The sequence below is a fragment of the Dipodomys merriami genome, unplaced genomic scaffold, assembly GCF_024711535.1.
Source record: "Dipodomys merriami isolate MVZ:Mamm:240054 unplaced genomic scaffold, mDipMer1.0.p SCAF_489, whole genome shotgun sequence".
In the NCBI taxonomy this organism is placed as follows: Eukaryota; Metazoa; Chordata; class Mammalia; order Rodentia; family Heteromyidae; genus Dipodomys; species Dipodomys merriami.
The window spans coordinates 799,458-815,455 of record NW_027206056.1 but is presented as its reverse complement, the minus strand read 5'-3'; the positions used below and the strand labels follow the sequence as shown (position 1 = coordinate 815,455).

At 37.8% G+C, this 15,998-nt stretch overlaps 1 pseudogene and 1 gene segment (V, D, J or C); one reads left to right on the top strand and one right to left on the bottom strand.

Annotated features, from left to right (window-relative positions):
- Positions 1–450: 450 nt before the first annotated feature.
- Positions 451–817, top strand: LOC138809184 (DNA-directed RNA polymerase II subunit RPB9 pseudogene; annotated as a pseudogene).
- A 7,367-nt stretch (positions 818–8,184) lies between these two features.
- On the bottom strand, positions 8,185–8,801 carry LOC138809183 (immunoglobulin kappa variable 1D-13-like). The segment is given in 2 exon segments: positions 8,185–8,614; positions 8,739–8,801. Coding segments are annotated over 2 exon segments (474 nt in total).
- Between the last annotated feature and the right edge of the window lie 7,197 nt (positions 8,802–15,998).

Sequence of the window (15,998 nt, the reverse complement as noted above, 5' to 3'; positions counted from 1 at the left end):
GATGCTGCTGCTTATTCTGATTTCTGGACAAATTCTGAGTAGAAAAGAAAATAATATTGCATCTGTGTTTAGTTGTGTTACTCCCTATGTGTCAAGAAGGAGTTTTGTTGGAGAAGTGTTCCTTATATATGACTACAAATACTTCATTTTGCATTGACTGAATTTGACTGAATCTCTTGTTGTGGGCAATGCCTTCCTGTATATATTCTGTGAGTTGGACCACGACTGCACTGGGTCATCTGCTGCGAACTCTTCTCATCACAGTCTTTTCTGGAAGTACATTTCCCAACACTGATGAGATCACTTCTAATCTCATCTGAGATTAGAAACCATAAAAGATTCAATCCTATTCAAACATAACCTTCAAAGAAACAGGAGAGCAGAGAGGAGAGTGAAGAAATTTAGAACTTCAGGTCTGAGCAAGCAGGGCAGGCTGGGCGGTGTGTAACTATGAAACCTGATGGTACTATGAGCCAGGCTTTTAGGTGTTCGCTTCTGCCAGGAATGTAATAACATGCTGTACCCCAAGGAAGACAAGGAGAACCGCATCCTGCTGTGTGCGTGCCCGAACTGTGACTACCAGCAGGAAGCAGACAGCAGCTACATCTAATGTCAACAAAATCAAGCAGAGAAGTGGACGAGTTGACCCAGATCATCGCTGAAGTGTCCCAGGACCCCACTTTGCCATGGACCGAAGACCACCCATGCCAGAAGTGTGGCCACAAGGAGGCAGTGTTCTTCCAGTCACACAGTGCCCGGGCTGAGGATGGCATGTGCCTGTATACGTGTGCACTGCAGCCACCGCTGGACCGAATGAGCATCCCTAACTCCCCCTGTAATAAATGCCAGGTTCTGTGCCCATGAAAAGAAGAAATTTAGAACTCCATACACATTTCTTGTTTTTAGTTCTACTTTTATTATCTCTCTGTAGTTGTGCAAAAAGAGTGTTACCATTAAACATGTCACTTTATAAATACAATGCATCTTGAATAATGTCACTCTCTATGCCTGTTATACAGTCCCATAAGTGTCCTAAATATATTTTATATATTCACATTTTTCATACTTTTTTCTACGTGTGTATTTATTTAACTGGGCCACAAGCCAAAGGTGCTTTGACCATCTAAACTATGAATAAGCAATAGAAAATAAAATAAAATAAAATAATAAAAAAAGAAACCCCATAGGTTTTACTCACAGCCCTTCCATCACTTCAAAGAGCTGTTTTTGGAACTTAATAAATGCTCAAAAAGTATTATTAAAAATGATGTCCAATCATTCTAAAATAAGGTACAAATTTATATTATTTCTAATTTGTATTTCCTCAAGTTACTATAAAATCATTATTTCATTCTCCCTTTATCATGTGAGCTGCAGGACAGACAAAGCTGGTACTAAATAAAACAAGGTGAAGGAAGCTGGATGTTGTGTAGGTGTGATCTCAAACCAGAGCTGTGGGTAGGCATACACTTCATGGGTTGTGAGTTTCTGCCTGACAGATGAGGCTGAGGACTCATGGGAAGGAGGATACTGGAAGACTTTCCTGTGGACCTTCCTGGGAAAAGGAAGTACAGTTCAGTAGGAAAGTGTTTATGGTCTGGGCCATGAACCTGAATGAGGTCTGGCACAAGGTTCTATACCATCAGAAGAAAAGCTACATAAACTTTCGAGAAGAAATAAAATGAAAAAGGATAAAGATAACAGGAACTATGCTAAACATGGTGGGGAGCTGAATATTAATCTATTGCTGAATGGAATTTAAAATGTTACAGCAATGTGAAAATGACCTTGTAAATGGGTAACAAGTTTGACAAAAAAATGCACTTATTACCTTGTTTATGTAACTGAAACCCTTCTGTACATCACCTTGAAAATACAAAAATATGAACTTGGACAGTGCTTTCTAAACTTGAAAGCTCTGTTAAAATACATTTCAAAAGATAAATGTTGGGCCATTTATCCCAGAGTAATACATTTCATTTTCACATAGAAACTTGTAAATAAATAATCTTAGAATCCTTATCAGTAGTAAAACTAAAAAACTACCCAACTATTCTTGACAAAAAATTTAAAAAATGTGGTTTTCAACCAAGCCATTCTATTTAATAAAAACAGGAGCTAAACTATCATATACATTGACTGGATGAGCCATAAAAATCTATAGTGAATAATACAGCCAATCTTAAAATGTGACTTTTTTACAATTTCTTTTTATGAAGTGTTGGCCAGGGCTGAGGGATTGTAAAGAGGCAATTCTATGGCTCATGGACAGCCCCAGGAGTCTGTGGCATTGGTAAGGAACAGTTTTTCCACGATGATGTTGACAACAGAGAAACCCAAATATGTGGTACCTATATATTCTCAACGTTCATACATACATGTGGGCTGCTCATGTGATAAGCACACCCAATGCACACACATCTGCACATGAACAAACACCAAAGTGCACAAGTGACTACTGGAGGATCTCTATGGATTGAACCAAGGTCAATTTCCTGGTTTAAATAATGTAGCACAGTTATACAAGATGTTGGTACTGGGATAGGCTGGGGGACGGATGCAAAACACCTCCTAGTAATTTTCTTCACAACTTCATGGACATTTGTAATTTTTTGAAAATAAATAATAAAAACATATAATAGTTTCCTTGTTGCAAAGCACTGAAGAAATGACTTGTAATTTCTTAGTGGGAAAACAAGAACAAGGAACTTTCTAACTCCTTCCCTCTACTGGCAGAAATGTCTGAATACTTTCATAGAAGTAGACTGCTGAATGCCAATCAGTAAGAGATATCTGACACTCTGTAGTTGTACCCATAGAACTACAGTAGGCACAACACAGTAAAGCTTATATTTATGTATTAAATTATATGTTTCTGTTCTTTGTCTACTCGTTGTGTAAAAGGCATGGCAGGAAGTAGGTATAGTCTAGATCCATAGTATAACTAACTCTACATGGAAGAATCCAGCAGGGGAAGTCTTCATCTGGATGTGTGTGTCTGAGGATTTTTGCAGGTTTTTATACCACTAAATCTCTGTCATGTTTAGAAAATTTATATATTAGATATCTAATATCTAAACATGTTGATGAATTATTAAATAAATATCATTAAAAGCGTGTTCTTTAGAATTGTAAATAAAATACCAAAAGAAACATTTTAAAAATAGATTAAAAAATAAGATAGAATCCTGTACCTGAACTGAGCTCCAAAAAGCCAACTAAAATAATTGCTCCCATCACTGTTTTTTCTATGTAAGATCCATAGCTATAACAGTATAACCAAGAGCAGATTAATTGTGCTATACTTATATAATAGACACTACATGGCAATGACATTCAACATCTGGAAGTCGGTTCTAACCTTGTTCCATCTCTTGAATGGTGAGCACATGGAGACTCATCTGCAACTCATTTGTAAAATGCAACAGGGGTGGGGAATTTCTGTGTCTCAAGACAACCAAATAATCATAAAATTAAAAATGTTAGCAAAGGAGTAATAAAAAATGATCATAGAAAGTAGTGTCTTCATTTCTGTTAAGGATTCCATAGCTATTAAATGATGTCACTATTCCTACATATAAGAACAATTCAGAATTAAGGAATAAGTAGCACGGGTAATAGTATAAGGTTTGCCTTTGTCATATGCTCAGAGACTCAACATGTGGATTGAGAAATCCCTTTGTGTACTCAGTAAAATTGTTAGAGAATTGTCTGAACTAGCATGTCATTATAAAATTTAGGACAAATTTTCCATTAAGCAATGATTCAGTGTACATAGCAGAAGTTTTAAAATCAGAGATGATAACATTCAAATCTAATGTGACTTTTCCACTTGAAATCTGGAAATTGGAGAAACAATGTATTTTGAGGAAAATTGCTTTTCAATTCACAATTACATACTATTAAAATATCAGCTTAATGAGAAGTGAAGAAAATATTTTACAATTTCAAGTGATCTCTTAACTTCATATTTTTACAGTATTGATCCCTCCATGAAGAGCACCTGTGTCTAATGAAACACAACATTCGGGAAAGAGTGAGGCATGGTGCTATTTTATTGTGAAAATACTGCACAGAGGGGTGTTTTTGTAGTCACAATTAGATAGAAACCAGTTATGTGACAGGGCTCAATGTGACCCCAGAAGCACTTTCCCATACTCCTGTCAGGATGAGATGCACAGCAAATCTTGCTGTGTAGACTTAAATAAAATTGAATGAGACAAAGTATGTATGTTTGGTACACACATCCAGAGAGAGACTTTCCCTGATAGATTCTTCCATGTAGTTAGTTATACCATGTACCTAGATTACACCTACTTCCTGTGATTCTTCTAATTATACAACTTGTAGACAAAGAACAGACACATATAACTTAATACTTAAATATGAACTTTACTATCTTGTGTCTATTGTATTTCTATGGTTATCTTTTACTGATGAGCATTCTACTTCCTCCAACCAAGCAATCTGGCCCTGTGATTGGAACTACTAGGATTAGGTTAACCCTAAAGCCCCAGACTAGTCCAGATCTATTTCAGAACAATGACACCAATGTAGGACAAAAATCAGCATCCCATCGCCTGGTTTATTACCGTGAGTTCAGAGAAACAGAGAGGAAGAGAGTGAGGGCAGAGATTAAAAATGCTGCCAGAAATCTAAGAACACCAGAAAGTCAACAGAGAACTGATGGATCAAAAAGGACCCTATGCAAAGGGCAGTGTCTTGGTTCAAGTTCCCATCTTCTATTTCAATTAGGCCCTCAGAGCCTAACAACAATAATCAGAGTTTCATGCCAAACAGTCCCATTTTGATAACTCAATAAGTATATGTTGCCACTTTGATAACTTCCTTTGATCACCAAAAATTAGATCCTTGGCATACCTCTCCTTCAGTCATTCTGACAGAAACGACATTTCGAGAATCAACTTTCGTTCTTTGTCTCATCATTTTGTTGTTCCCCTTTCATTCACTAATTCAGGTAAGTGTATATATATTAAACAGGTTACCAAAATAAAATAGTGACAACAGGGGAATGAACCTTACAACTTGGTGGGTTGTGATGAGGGAGGGAAAGTGGGAGGAAATTGGGGGAGAGAGTAACAATGTTCGACAAGAAATGTACTCCCTACCTTACATATGGAATTGTATCCCCATTGTACTTCGTCTTGACAATAAAATTGAATTAAAAAAAATCAACTTTCCTTGGAGGGACAGGAAAGAATGATATTATTTTACTCATAAACTGACTTGTTGAATGCTAATTTCTTATCTTACTAAAGATAATAAAGATGTAATTAAAATGGAATCATCTTTTTCAATTTATATTACCCTCATGACGACAAAAGTTTTAAACTAAAAATTCAAAGCTTAAATTTTATAGGCTCTGTGGCTCTCGTCCTCAGATCTATCCTCTTGACCATCATTCCACGACAGGTCATCCATTCCCCAGATCCACAGGGGTCCAACCCTGCTGATTTTAGGAAGGTGGATGGATGCTGAATATGTGAACAGACAGTCCACACAAGAGTTGTTGTTTTGTGATTTGTGTGGAGAAATGTAAGAAGAAGGGTGGAATTGATCTGCTGACAATCAGTACAAGATCAGGACTTACTATTGCAGAAACAAGCAGAAGAGTTGAAGGAGCCTAACTTCAAAACTGAGCTCCAGACAATTAAATTTGTGCTTAAAAATAATCTGAATATTGTTGATTTACATGCGTGTCTGGATTAACTAAATCACAAGACACATGAGTGGAAAAATCATTTACAAACATTGCCTTTTAAAATGAAACACCTGGGCACCAGTGGCTCAGGCTTGTAATCCCAGCTACTCAGGAGGCTTAAATCTGAGGATTGCAGCTCAAAGCCAGCTGGGGCAGAAAAGTCTGTGAGAGTCTTATCTCCAATTTGCCACCAGAAAACCAGAAGTGGCACTGTGGCTCAAGTGGTCTAGTGCTAGCCTTGACATGAAAATCTTGGGGACAGTGTCCAGTGTCCAGAGTTCAAGCCCCATAACCAACAAAAACAAACAAAACATGACTAGAGTAATGCCATAGTTTGAAACCAGAAGTGGTGGTAAGCTATAACTATGTCTCTCTTACAATATGAAAAGAATTTCCAGAGAATCATGTAGAAAGAAGAAAACTGATTGTACCATGCATGCTATGAGAAAGAGCTGCACACCAAGAATGGTGAATTAGAGAAACAGAGGAGAGAGGCGCACAGGTAGCTCCCTTGGTTGCCTTAGTATTTGGCAGTGAGGCATGTGCAGAGCCTATCCAAGGCTGAAGAAATAAAGGATGAATGGTTGGGTGGAAATTCCTTAGTCTCTTCTCTGTGTTTCACTTGACAGTGAGGTGGAAAAAACTCAGTTGCTCCTCTGTGTTCCACTTGAGGTTTAAAAGCCTGGAAAATTGCTCACCTTGGCTTCTTCTGTCAGGTCCACTGAAAGAATATAGTAATTAGCAACAAAATAGAGATTTAGATGACGCTCTTGGAGGAAACTAGCTTCCCTTGCTCCTGAGTGGACTAGCAACAATTACTACCAGTTGTAAATATGAATCAAAAGCAGACAAGTGCACATTATGGACTGTCAAATTATTCCACTGTTGGGAAAATTCACGGAGGAGATTCCTGAAAAATTTCACAAAACAGATCCAACAATGCCACTGCTAATGAAGCCTGTGGAAGGGCCACTGGTGTCTGTGGCTCCAACTCCAGGTTGCCTCTCCAGAGAAGAGGGCTATTCCTATACATCTGCCTCAGAAGGACTAAATTCATGTCAGCAGCTAATACAGAGGTGGTCTCTTCGCCAGTAGCCTTCCCTGTATGGAAGTTTGTCTCCATTTGTGTTTCTGGAGGATTCATCTGTTTATGGCTACATGAAGGTGCTATTTTTACCCCAACCCACCCCTTTAATCTTGGATATAAATGCAATGCACACTTTCCTACATACAAACTCACATTTCAAAAAACAGCAGGAAAAAGGCATGTCCACAGAATAAACTGGAAATGTTATTGTTACAAGCACTTGGTGGTTCTAATACAGATATCTCAAAAGTAATCTATTGAATAATTATAGCAGTGAACCCAAACTGTATTTTATTTAAAGATTTTTTTAAGACAGTAATTAGTTTAAGATTACTATTAACAAACTAATGATCTTACCATGACTATTGACCTATTATATTGGACCGATATTTGCTTTGGTATGGTTTTCCTTAATAACTGTCCATCTTCTAAATCTGGATCTGTAAAGGTTTAACTACAGGATTTTGGCACAAATTTGATTTTATGGACTAATTAGAACAGAACCGAACAGAAAAATAGGTAATTATGTGGTACAAGAGAGTAGATTAAGAGGTGTGGGAAAACAGACATCACTCCCATCTCCCTTAAAGTAAATTTCAACCCCAGGCTAGCCCAATTGCAAGGAATGTAAGTTTGTATTACCAGTATGGATAACAGCAGGAGGTGACTAAAAATCTAAAAATAGAGTTATGAAATGATTTGACCACCTCATTCCTGGGTGTATAGCCTAAGGGAAAAAAACCAACACATAAAGTGACATTTATTTATAAAGTAATTTCTGCATGTCTGTATATATTGCGATACTGTGTACACTAGTAAAAATTTGGATTCAGTAAAGTATGCTACAACAGATGAGAGAGAAAAAAAATAAAGCAGGCTATGTATATATATCTATACATATTTCATATACATATGAAGTACATATATGTGTATATATATATACAACATGCATAAATAATCAAGAAATCCTATAGTCTGCAGCATGATGGATAGAAGTAGAGAACATCTTATTAAACAAAATAGTAAAAAAAAAAGAGCATTGTCTATACTGCTTCTCACTCAAGCAAAATTTTAAAAATAAAATGCAATAGTCATTCTATGGGGCTGACAAGAGCACAGGATCAGAGTGCAGGAGGTTGAACACAGAAGAAAGATGGAAGACTATGATCAATGCACATAATACACATATACTGAGAAACCAAGAATCCCATTAATGGTTACAGATAAGTACATTAATAAAAATAGGCTATCATAAAATAAAGGAATAAAATCTGAAGCAATGAATCCATTCTTTGTTTTAAAGGCAATTCCTGCTTAGAATACCAAGTTATTTAATTTATTATTGCATAAATATCAACTGATGTCACAATTCAGACTCTCCAAGTATTAACTGGCCTTTTCTGACAACATTCTGAGCAAGTGGAGGCAGCAGCAGGAGCAGCTGGGGCAGCCCAGACTCACACTTCGGCTTCCCTGGGAGGTTTTTGTTATGGCTTGTATCACTGTGGGAGGGTAACTATAAGTCAGTTGACAGTAATAAGTGGCAACATCTTCGGGCTCCAGGCCACTGATCCTGAGAGTGAACTCTGTGCCAGATTTACTCCCACTGAAACTTGATGGAACTCCGGACTCCAAACTATTTGCACCATGGATCAAGAGTTTAGGAGCTTTTGCTGGTTGCTGCTGGTACCAGGCTAAAGAATACCCAATGTTCTCACTGGCCCTGCAAGTGATGGTGGCAGTGTCTCCTAGAGACATAGACAGTGAAGATGGAGACTGCGTCATCTGGATGTCACACTTGGCACCTGGAATCAGAAACATGAAAACAAATATCCACACTAATTATCAAGTTATAAGAAAGCATCCCTGAAGAATAAGCATCCTGGATCACACTGAGCTGTGTAAATCCCTAGCATTGTCCTTCTTTACCTGGGAGCCAGAGCAGCAGGATCCCCAGGAGCTGAGCAGGGGTCCTCATGTCCATGTTGTGTGCTGACTTGGACTGACTACTGCCTAATGTGAGCAGCCTATGAAGAAGTCCTGAGCATACTGGGCTGTGCTGTTGGTTCATGCAAATCAGCAGCAGAGTTATACACAGCTGTCCAGCTGCCTCATCTCAGCAACTCTGCACATTCTGAGTCTCAAGGGAAGTAGGTCGGGCAACAGAATAGGTTTTAAATACAGAAGAGAATCACCAAGTTGCTTTCCTGTGATGTGAGCACAACAATGGTAGCTTGGAGGATCAAAGCTTCTTTTCTTCTTATTTCTTTAACTGAGTCAACACTTGTTCACTGGAGTGTTAGTTCCAGAAGTTTACAAACAAAAAAATTTACAAATTTTGCACAACACATATCTGGCATTTCTTTATTATTATACAGAATAGAAAGTTTTACAGTAGCTCTGATTCACTGATAATCTGTATGTGTCAACTTATCAGCACTGTTGTCCTGTAATGAATCCAATCCATGAAAGTGGAATAAGTGGAGCTGTTGTGTTGATAAGAAAATGCCTGGACTTCTGTACTGTGCTGTTCAGCCTTATTATCTCCTCCATCTCTGACTTTTTATCCCAGGTGATCCATACAAGCACGTCCTTTCAGAGCCTTTCTCCCTTCATGTCTAAACAGCCAGTATAATTTTTACTGACCTAGAAATGTGTATAATTTCATATATTCGTGCTGAAGGTCCTCATACTATTCCTTCTGGCTTTTAAACATCTTCAACACATCTACTATGTTCAGAAGCAGAGATAGATTCTCCTTAAAAGGGAGGATACACTCAGGTTATCTTGAAGCCTATTTTGTGTCCTACACCTACATATGTCTGCTCTGTTCTGTGGACTCTTCTAGTTCCTGAGAGAACACTGGGCTGCACACCTGGGTTAAAGATATTGGGCCCAAGCAGAGTGAGTATGTTGGAATCTATGAACAGAGTCTTGAAATCAATATTCAGTTTGTTTTTAGGCACAAATTTAATTGTCTGCGAGCTCAGTTTTGAATTTAGGCTCCTTCAACTGTTCTGCTCTGAATTTCTGCTGATCCAGATGTAGCTCCTTATCTTTATGCTGTGGGTCACTCAAATTACCACAAACATCAGTTGTATTTGATCTTCCTCAGTGGCCAGATGGGCCGTGACTTCTAGAGGTCACAAACAACATCTAGAGGTTAAGATACAAATTGAAATTCAGGTCACAATATATCCAACACAAAAACACATTTTTAGAGGGTTTATAGTCCAAGCATTGTAATTCAGGACCTTGAGCTTGCTAAGCAAGCACTCTAAAGTGAGCCATACCCCTATCACCCTTTTTTTGGGGGGCGGGGGTCCGGTGGTGGGGCCTGAAGTCTGGGCCTGGGCGCTGTCCCTCAGCTCTTCAGCTCAAGGCTAGCGCTCTACCACTTGAGCCACAGTGACACTTCCGGCTTTTTTCTTTTTGCTTATGTGGTACTGAGGAATTGAACCCAGGGCCTCATACATGCAAGGCAAGCACTCTACCACTGAGCCACCTTCCCAGCCCCTCATATCACCCTTTTTACTTTTAGTTTTGCTTGTCAGATACAGGTAGAACCATATTCCTCCTGTTGATAGCCAGGAATATAGGTTATCTATCTTTGTTGTATGTTTTTATTGTAAAAATACTGTACATTTACGTGAACAAGGCAATGAGTACATTTCCTATTAAACATTGTTGCCTCTTCCTTTGTTTTTCCCCTACCATCCATTCCCTTCCACCTCCAAAACTACCCCCCTATCTATCTTTTAAGAAAGATTCTTGGTAGCAAATTTTGCAATGTACCCTTTATTTCAATCTACTCCTTTACTTTTCAAACTTCATTGGGATCTAGCCTCAAATTTCTCAAATCATTATTGTTTTGATACATGAGATCATTGTCTTAAGCAATATTTGTGTATGCCTAACTTATGCCAAATTAAGATCTTCTTAACCAAAATAAACTTTACCAAAAGCATAGTTTCTGAAATTTTGTATGAATCCTTGTTACCTGGTTAAAGTATAGATTGCTAGTCAAGAGATATCAGAGATTTCCAGATGCCCCTCAGTAGATGAATGGATCAAGAAAATGTGGTATACATACACAATGGAATTCTATGACTCCATCAGAAAGAATGACATTGCCCCATTTTGTTAGCAAATGGAAAGGCTTGGAAAAAATTTTATTAAGTTAAGTAAGCCATAGGTCCCATGGTTTCCCTTATTTGCAATATCTAGTATATGTCTGAGTCAAGCAGAAAAGGTCAGAGAAGGTGATATTAGGGAAATGAACCCTAAGATATGTATTCAAATGTTTTTTTTTTCTTTCATGCGATTGTTTCTAACACATTTATAAGATTATTTCTTTGTTGCTATGTATGTCTCTCCCCCACAGTATAACCCCTGCTTTCACTGTATTTGATGTTGGTATAATTTGTGGAGGGGAAGGGGAAAAACAAATCATTTAAATAGGGATACAGGTGGACCCATTGCAACAATCGGATGTACAAGTTGTTATGTTGAAAATGAACGAACTTTACAACTTTGGTGTGGGGGACGAGGAGGACTGGGGGGTGGGGAGGATGGGAAGGGATGGGAAAGGGAAACAAAGGAGGAGGCTACAATGCTTTATAAGAAATGTACTCATTATTTTTCCCATGTAATTGTAAACCCTCTGTACAGTATTTTCACAATAAAAAAAAGAGATATGAGAGATTTCATAAATTTCCTGTGTCTGAAAGCAAATGCTTGACAGGAACAACTTCTCTTCACAGTCCTTGGCTTTCTTGGCCAATGGTGAGACAGAATGTTATGGGGTAGGAACATCTAGCAGAGGCCACTCAATTTAGATCAGACAAGAAACCATGAGAAGACAGGAAGTTGACAGGACAAAAATATTTAGTCCAAGTCTGAGCCTGTAAGTGGTATATTTCCTCCAACTAAGCACCACCCCATACTTTAACACCTTCACATAATACTATCAATAGTTAATCCAGAAAGTGATGGTAGAGATTGTGTGATCTGGAAACACCCTCATGGACACCACTTGAGATGAGCTGATCTCTTAGACATTTAGCAATTGAATCAATCATACCAGGATTAACATGCCTGGTATGCTGTCCAGCTTTCCATCCCTGAGATAAAATAAAATACCTCAGATAAACAGCTTAAAAATGATTTTAGTTCTTGGTTTTAGAAATTTCCATCTATGATTTCTTGGCCATGTGAGGATTACTCCTGTGTAACTCAGAATCTCTCATTTCCAATATTTGATTGCCAAACCCCCAGGTCTTTAGAAATTCTCCTCAAAGAAAGGAGTTATTTTAAGATGGTTGATATGCCACGTACACACATTTATTTATTACACAATGTAAGTCTTATTGAAACTTGATACCATGACATGAACTACATATGACTAATATGTGTGGATCAATATAATTTAAAGTTTAATTCTCTTTTACTAGGAAACAACAAGAACAGCAACAGCCCTGTTTCTAATGCCGAGAATGGCTTCTCATTTGCCCTGTGAATCCAAACTAGTCGTATAACCTAAACTACTAGATAAGCAAGTTCAGTTGGTAGGGATATAAGTTAGATAGCCAGTAATGATGAGAGTACAGAAGTCACTAAAACCTAAAAAGGGACATACCAGATGAGTTGACTAGCTCATTCCTGGTTATATATCCATAGAAAAAAACACCAATTTATGAAAGTAGTATTAAGAAGGAATTGATGCATGCCTATGTTAATTGTGATATTGTTCACAGTAGTGAAAATTTGGATTTACTAAGGTGTCCTACAAAAGATAAGAAAGTAAAGTGCTTCAAACACACACACACACACACACACACACACACACACACACACACACACACACAATCATGCATAAAGAAACATGACATCCTATAAGTAGCAGCAAAATGCATGGAATTGAACAAATGCATGGAACAAATGCATGCAAAATGCATGGAAATGAATTAGTCCTGAGCATAGTGGGTTGTGATGTTTGATCATGTAAATCAGCAGCATCTGGGTAGGGTTAGGCATAGTTGTCCACTTGCCTCATTTCAGCAACACTGCACATTTTGATTCTCAGAGGACCTAGATCATCAACAGAAAATATTGTAGCCACAGAAAAGAATCAACAAGTTGCTTTGCAGTGGCTTGATCATGCCAATGGTCCCTTTGTTTCAAAGCTGTTTTTCTTTTGATTTCTTTTAACTGAGACAAGACCTGTCCACTGGAGTGTTAGTTCCAGAAATTTACAGACAAATTTGGTACATGTCTTTATCATCCAGAACAGAACATTTTTTAATTGCTTTTGCTCACTGATAACCTTTATATGGCAATATAACAGCACTGCTGTCCTATAAAGCAATCCATAATGGTGAAATAAGAAAGTGGACCTCATTAAGAAAATGCCTGGACATTGTGTAATGTACAGCTCTGCCTTGTTTCCTCCTTCTTCTCTGAAGTTTTTTTTTTGTCCTGATCAGTTCATAAAAGCAAGTCTTTTCAAAGATTAACTCCCTTCATACATGAACAATCTTTTCTACCAACCTAGCCTTGTGTATAATTTCAAATGTTCATACTTAGCCTCAAATTATTCTTTCTGGGTTTTAAACATCTTCACCATAGGTACTGTGTTTAGAAGCAGATTCTTCTTGAAAAAGAGTATAAACTCAGGTTATCCTAGAACCTATTGTGATTTGCCATCCTGCATCTGTCTTCTACACTCAGTGGTCTCCTAGTTACTAAGAAAACACTGTGCTCATCACCTCTGCTAAAGATATTGGGTGCAAGTAGAATGAGTAGAACCTCAGAAAGGAAGATGATGTTGGCATCGTTAAACAGATTTTTGGAACCATTAGCACCCAGAAATGTCATACATATGGGGAGAAAGCTACAAGGGGTTTGGAAGCAAGAGTGAGGAGAACTGATTGTCCATGTAAGGGAGAAATAGCATTGTTGACTCCACTGAAGGTGCTGAGATGGAGTGACACAAGAGGACATCCAGATGTTTGGGATTGGCCTGTGCAGGTGTCAGGACCCAAGGAGTCACTATTGTGTGGGATACAAAGTTAGCTTGAGCTAAACTAATAAGAGAAAAGAAATGAGCTATCAAGTGCTATTCACTGATGAATTTGGATATCACATCCATTAAAGAAATTGTAAATCCTTGAATTCATAATGATATTTCAACAAGAAGTAGGCGATTTGTTAACTATCAAAAAGTTCTCCATGCATTCTCACAAATTCCCAAGGGGAAAGAATAACTGAGCAGAGCAATCTACCAGCTATCCCCTTAGTCTAGAACCGGAAGAAAGAGCTAGTAATGGTAATTCAAAACATGAACCTCCTAACAGACACCACAAAAAGAACACAGCAGCACTTCTGGACTTTGCTAACATATATGCACTACTGAATATAAACCTGTGAGAAAACAAGGACAAATCTAATCTGAGAGACATTCAGCAACATGGTTAGTTTTGGTCACTGATAGTGATAAGACCACAAAATTGGAGGCCAGACTAAAGAAACTGTTCTCTTTTTTTGACATAACGTTTTGTACATCCACTGTTGTAATGGGTCCACCTGTAACCCTATTTAAACTATTTATTTTTTCCCTTCCCCTCCACAAATTATATCAACATCAAATAGAGTGAAAGCAGGGCTTATACCATGGGGGAGGTACATACAAAGCAACAAAGAAATCACCTTATAAATATGTTGGAAACAATCACAAGAAAGAAAAAACACTTGAATACTTATCTTGTAAATGTAACCCCTCTGTACAGTATTTTCACAATAATAAACTTATTTTTAAAAAAGAAATTGTTCTCTGGTGGCCTAATGAATGTGATATGGCCTTACTAATTTTCCCTGACTGACCTAGAAGCACATTCCTACCATTCTCTGTTTCCTTAGGAGTCTGAACTACAAGTATAAGCCATAATGCCCAATATGGTATTAATTCATCAATTTTTCTTTTCTTTTTTTTTGGGGGGGGGTCCGGTCGTGGGGCCTGAACTCTGGGCCTGGGCGCTGTCCATCAGCTCTTCAGCTCAAGGCTAGCGCTCTACCACTTGAGCCACAGCACCACTTCTAACTTTTTTTCTTTTTGCTTATGTGGTGCTGAGGAATCAAACCCAGGGCCTCTTGCATGCAAGGCAAGCGCTCTACCACTGAGGCACCTTCCCAGCCCATAATTCATCAATTTTTCTGTGTGCTTTGAAATCCTACACTTTCTACAATCATTTCTTAACAAGTTCGTGATTATTGTCTGTAATGTGACTAAGATTAAAAATTGAATTTACAAGTCTGGGTAAGAGAATTTTCATGACTTTGGACTGAGATATTTTAGACAGCATAAAGACATAGTGACATTTTTTTGTAGAAAATAGCAACATATACAGGTTTTGACCACTGATTTTTTACTGCTAGAAAATAAGAATGAATTTGTTTGTTTTTCAGCATATATAAAAGTTGTGCAAAAAGGGTTTCATTGTGACTTTTTCACTCGTGCGTCCAATGTACATCATCAACTTCATGCCGTTGATCCCTATTCATTATCCCACTTTTACCTTCTTAAAACATTTCAACAGGATTCACTCTTCTATTTTACATATTCCATTAAAGCACTTAAATCATATTCACCTTCATTTCCTCTCCTTCCTTCTCTGTCATTTCTTCCCAGAAACCCATAGAGTCTATTTTGTCTTCCTTTCATTCATTTATTTAGTATATATTAAATATATGAAAGGCTTTCACCATGATATCTCACCTGTGCATGTCGCACATTTATTGCCTTTTCTTTTATCTTCTCTTTTGTTCACTTTCCTTTTTCTTTTCTTTTCTTTTCTTTTTGCTGGTCCTGGTCATGAACTCTGGGCCTGGCCTATGTCTCTAAATTTTTATGTTCAAGACTATCCCTCTACTACTTGAGCCACAGCTCTGCTTCCAGTTATTTTTGTGATTAATTGGCAAAAGACACTCACTGAATTCCTTCCAATGATAGCTTTATACACTATCCTCAGATTTCAGCTTCCTAAGTAGCTAGGTTTACCACCAGCACCCGGCACTCACATCATATTCTAGTCAGAATGACCCATGCATTAGCATTTCTTTTAGAGTCATCAAAGTTAATTTCTAAGAAAGGATTCACAAACTTCCATTGCATTTCTTTCCTTCTTAATTTTT